Here is a 5,326-nt window from a genome sequence, read left to right as displayed (position 1 = left end):
TACAGTATTAGGGGACAACTAAGGTCTATATAAAAGCATCCAAAGAGCACCATGTCATAGGACCTTGAAGCTACAAAAGACAATATGTTTCTACTAGTTAATAATTATAAATTTTTTAAGTCATGAATCAGAAGTTCGTATACAACGCGCTCAACCTAAAAGAGTAAAAGGGCAGAGTTATTGCAATTTTTTTTTTTCAACAATAACTCACTGGAAATCCAAAGTACTTCCACACTTTCACACACTTCAGTGAAAGAGGAGGGGGCTCGAGTTCTGTCAATGAGTCTCCAGCATCTGCGGTTGCCAAGCTATCTTTTGACTGGCTGTAGAGTTAGAGGAGGCTGACTGACTCGCAGCACTTTAACACGTGTTTTTTTCCGCTTGACATGTCAACCGGACATGACATGGGGGCGTGGCAGTATCGAAGATTTGATAAAGGGGCGTGAACTGTGAACATGGGCATGGTTAAAGTATAGGGGCCAGCTCAGTATTACAAATAGACCACACATTCTAAGTTTCATGTAAACTGGATGATGTTCATCATGTGAGGCTAATTTCCTGTTGCCAGCGGGGGACACTATGACCAAAAGTCAATATAGGCTGTATAGTATGTCCTGAGGCCTGGACTCTTGTTGATTGTGGGAAATTTCAAGCAGATATGACAATATACAGTGTAGTTACAGCCACTTTCTCATTCATCACCAAACACTCAAAATGGCCGCCATGCCACATCGTTTGACGAAAAAACTTTCTTTAAATGACTTTTCATCTTGAAGGTGTTGAGATGGTACAGACCAAATTTGAAGTCCATCGGACAAAATTGGGCATGGACCAATAAAAATAGGGTAATGTATAGAGGTGAAGGAGGTCTCACCTAAATAACATGTTGTATACACTTTCTCAGTTTGTGGAACTATTGCAAAGACAGGACAACATCAAAAATAACACCGGGAAATGATTAAATGTTTGTTAATTGTTGCAATCTGCAAAGATCTTACCAATGGAGAGACTGCATAATGTATGAGGCTATGGTCCTGACATCATCTCCAAAGTCCACATTCATAGAAGCAATTAGCTTTTAATAATTTGAATAATTTATTTCCACGTATGTAAAGCAGATCTACCTGGGTCTGGGTCCCTCCTGTTCCATGTAGTCAGGAAGGCCAGCCTCCTGGACTTGGGCAGCTCCTCTGTTCTAAAGACACAGTTTGAAGTACAGTAATCCACTAATGTCAGGGACAGTAGCATTCAATTAGAATTTCAAAAGCCCTCATCGACAAATAGCATCAGCATTGGAATTTAGCTCAACATGATTTAGAAATGTCTAGAAATATGCCAATATTTTTCTCTTAATCAAGAAAGACAAAAACTCTATGTTAAGCCTAGCATAATACAGAACATAACATGCAGGACAAACCTGCATACAACTAGAGTAGTAATACAGTTTGGAAACCAAAGAATATTAGACTTAGATTTGATGGGGTATTTAGAATTATTAAAATTTAGAATAAGAGTGTCTTTTATTCTTCTATTTTTCCACCGGGCATGTCTCTGCTGCATTCTAGATGCGCCGTGACCCCAAGAGCAATCGCGGCAATTCAAGTAAATACTTGATATTCCACTAGCCACGCCACGGCACGCCCCAGAAGCGTGAGTGAAGTGACTTTCCACTCCGTTAAAGGTCTATTTTCACGAGAGCTGCTGGGACTTTGGACAGCCGGGCAGGAAGTGAAACAGCGAGAGTATCCAGTCAATTTACTGAAACACCCCACCCCCAAATCGTATATGTCTCCTCTACAACACCACAGACATGGACCATGGAAAAACATCGTCACAGATCCTTTTTTATCAGGGCAACTCCAGAAAAGAGTACTTGGAGTGGAAGGTATACTAGCTAATAAACATGTGATTGTTTTTTAAAGTACTTGTAGAGACTATAAAATCTGCAAGCCTTGCAAGGCAAGAGGCTCCGCTTCTGAGGCGCTCCCGGTGGGGTATTGTGCGTGGCGGAGGACGGAACAAAACCAGAACGCAGCACAGACACACCCAGTGGAAAATCAGGGTTATACTAGATTCAGATCAAAGCCCCAACCAACTTTTATCTTGAAATATCACAAAGTTTCTTCAATGCTGACTGAAAATATTGTAACGTGCCTTAAAACGTTTGAAATTGAAATTTATTGTTAGGAGGATAACCCTTGAGATGAAGCATCTCGTTTTCGACGGTTTGCAATGTTTTTATTTTACACAAGACATTTATTCAGCTGTTCAGTAACAGCTGGCAGTGTTTGTCTACAGTGTGGACCTACTTGCCCAGCTGGTTCCTGGAAAGGTCGAGGGTCCTGAGCTGAGAGCACTTCCACTTACTGGGGGCTGGGAGTGTTGCAATGTGATTACCACACAATCTCAGCGAGACAAGAGCCTGATGGGAGGATGAGTCAGAGGAGGCGTTAACCACATATTCACATTTTTCCTTTCAAGGAATACACAGACAACTGGCTCTGATAACCGCTCCTCTGAGCTCCAAAAATATCTCATTGTGGTTACTTTGTTTTCGCTAGGGCTGCACAATTATGGCCAAAATTATAATCAAATTATTTTGATCAATATCGTGATCACGATTAATTATCACGATTATTTGTTGATTTTAACCAAAACAAATTTGATCATTGTCTATTCTTATGTTGAAGTTGTAGGTTGTATGTTAATAAATAAATAGCCTAGGATGGATATATAGATAGATAGATAGATATCTATATATATCTATATATATACACTGTATATATCTTTTTATATTGTTTTTAAATGTATCTCTGTGAAAGCTCCTTCACTTGTTTTCAACAATAACTAATTAAAAGAGCTAGGGAGAGAGGAAGAGTGCAATGGACGTATATGCTACTCATAGAGTGACGGCTGGCTCATTATGAATGGGTCCATCTCACACGCTATTACTCTACAAATTGAAGTTAGTTGCATGCACTAACTTCTGTTTTTTTTGTTGTTGTGGCGGCCGAGATAGCAGAGCTACCAGCGGAAACACTGGTACAAATACAGGTTTGTCTCTCATGCTTAACAATATACAGCTGTGTTAATAATAATTAAAACTGTAGACAAATGTCACAAGTGTGGATGCTGTCACCGCTCTGTCTTTGTTGCTGGGAGCTGTGTTTCAGTGAATAGGGGTGGGGCTCCGCAGAGAGTTAAAGGAGAGATTCAAACACAGGCACAGCTTTACAGAAGAAATGGGTCATGTAACGCAAAATCAAACCACATCAATTCGCTTTGTTTGTGGAGAGGCAGCAGGTGCGAGGACATTAGGTGCACCGGTGCGACCTAGAGGAAAAATGTTGGTCGCACTCTAGAGCCTTGTTAACTAAGAGACACTAACTAGCACTGGTCACTGCTGTTGTCTAAAAAACAACAGACGGGACAAAATGTTGCGTTTACTAGTAAACTGGTAAACCTTGAGACCGACGTATAACCGACTGCTATCTGTTGAATTTTCCTCCCGTTACTCTGTCCTCTGTGACTGTCTACATCTAGAAACTAAGCTGAGAACAACTCTGACTGGCACATGATCAGACCGTTGTTTACAGAGCGGTAGATTGGCTTTGCAAAAAAACAGAGCCTTCTATGACGCATTTAAAATATCGCTCAATTACGCAAATTTGATTGTGGGAAACTAAAATCGTGATCGTGATTAAAATTTGATTAATTGTGCAGCCCTGGTTTACGCTGTCGCAAATCACTCACTCACTCATCATTCATTCAAATCAGGTATTGTCTAAAACTAAACATAGATCTGAAATAAAGTCTGGCAGAAAACAAGATCCTTCATCTATAAGAAAAACTGATGAATCGGATAATTCTCTGAAATCCCTCGTACGGGCAGATGTGTTGCATGAAGCTTATTGTTGTATAATTTGGCCTTACTGATTCTTGCATTTATATTTGGCAGTGCTCTGGTTGTGTTGGTGTATTCAAAGGCTGAACAACATTCTTATTTGGTTTGCAATTCTGTTAAGAGTTCCACAATCCAATCCCAAAATAGACAACCCTTTGGTTAGTGTTGGCAAAGTGAGCCAAACATTTATATGCTTCTAAGCTGAATGTAAGTCCATGACCCAAACATGGAGACCAACTACACAGCAGCAGTGCCATCTGCAGGCTACTTCACACGCAGCATATGATTATATTTATTTTTATATTCACATATTCATTTTTGTTAAATCCTCAGATTTGAAATTATTAATTGCACTCCAGCTTGGTGTCCAGTAGGGCTGCAAAATTAAATGCATTTTTTTCCAAATCGCAGAGGGTCGCAATATTTGTTAAAGGCAAAATGTATGTCAAACCATTCTGAATGAAGTATTGTGGTGCTGCAGATGTCCCGCCTACAAAACCTATCCTACAGAAAACATCATTGTTTGGTACAGATCCTTGCAAAAATAACACTATAGTCATTTACATTTTTTAAGATTTAATATTAGTCAATGAAAATGAGAATGATACAAACATGATCATTCCCTTCAATATTGTGAATGTAAATGTAAATGTGCTGTATTTATATAGCGCTTTTCCAGTCTTAACAACTGCTCAAAGCGCTTTTACATCTACAGGAAACATTCACCATTCACACACATTCATACACTGTGGCCGGGGCTGCCGTACAAGGTGCCGCCTGCTCATCAGATAAACATTCACACACATTCACACTCCGATGCGCAGCACCGGGGGCAACTCGGGGTTCAGTGTCTTGCCCAAGGACACTTCGACAATGACTGCAGGGGCGGGGATCGAACCACCAACCTTCCAATTGGCAGGCAACCGCTCTACCACTGAGCCACAGCTCGAATCATATCGCAATCGCAATATCAGTCAAAACAACCACAATTAGATATTTTCCTCTTATCATGCTAATGTCCAGCAACAAATCCAGAATGCTGATCCTACCTCCAGCTCAAAGAGATATGAAGGCAGCTCCTTCAGACTGTTGTCGGAGAAGTCCACCTCCTGCAGATGAGTCCTCCAGAAGATGGAGATGGTGTTTGGAAGACTCTCGATCAAATTACATGAAGCTTTGCATTGCTTCTGCAGGGGAGGAGAAATATGAATATTCATTTGTGTTATTATGTGAAAACAGTCCTCCCCCAATTATACACTTCAACTGTTTCCTACCATTTCTGTACAGTAAATATCTTAATATACATCAATATAATAATGCAGTGTTACTTAGCAGTGTTGTGCCAGTTACTTCCAAAATGTAATAAATTATATATTACAGGTTACTGTCATTTGAGAGTAATTAGTTATATTACAATATTAC

General features: G+C 40.0%; 1 protein-coding gene across 4 annotated transcripts in view; it reads right to left on the bottom strand.

Annotated features, from left to right (window-relative positions):
* Positions 1-5,326, bottom strand: part of lrrk1 (leucine-rich repeat kinase 1) — a 199,978-nt gene that overhangs the window by 75,795 nt on the left and 118,857 nt on the right. For all 4 annotated transcript variants that reach the window (XM_032511829.1, XM_032511830.1, XM_032511832.1 and 1 more), the window contains 3 exons: positions 4,954-5,091; positions 2,310-2,422; positions 1,125-1,195 (listed from right to left, as the gene is read on the bottom strand). In XM_032511829.1, the coding sequence (XP_032367720.1) occupies positions 1,125-1,195; positions 2,310-2,422; positions 4,954-5,091 (322 nt within the window). The remainder of the gene's footprint in view (positions 1-1,124; positions 1,196-2,309; positions 2,423-4,953; positions 5,092-5,326) is intronic.

This window comes from Etheostoma spectabile, unplaced genomic scaffold (genome assembly GCF_008692095.1).
Source record: "Etheostoma spectabile isolate EspeVRDwgs_2016 unplaced genomic scaffold, UIUC_Espe_1.0 scaffold48, whole genome shotgun sequence".
Taxonomy (NCBI): domain Eukaryota; kingdom Metazoa; phylum Chordata; class Actinopteri; order Perciformes; family Percidae; genus Etheostoma; species Etheostoma spectabile.
Note: the sequence above shows the minus strand (reverse complement) of the source record. Positions and strands in the feature narration are given on the sequence as shown.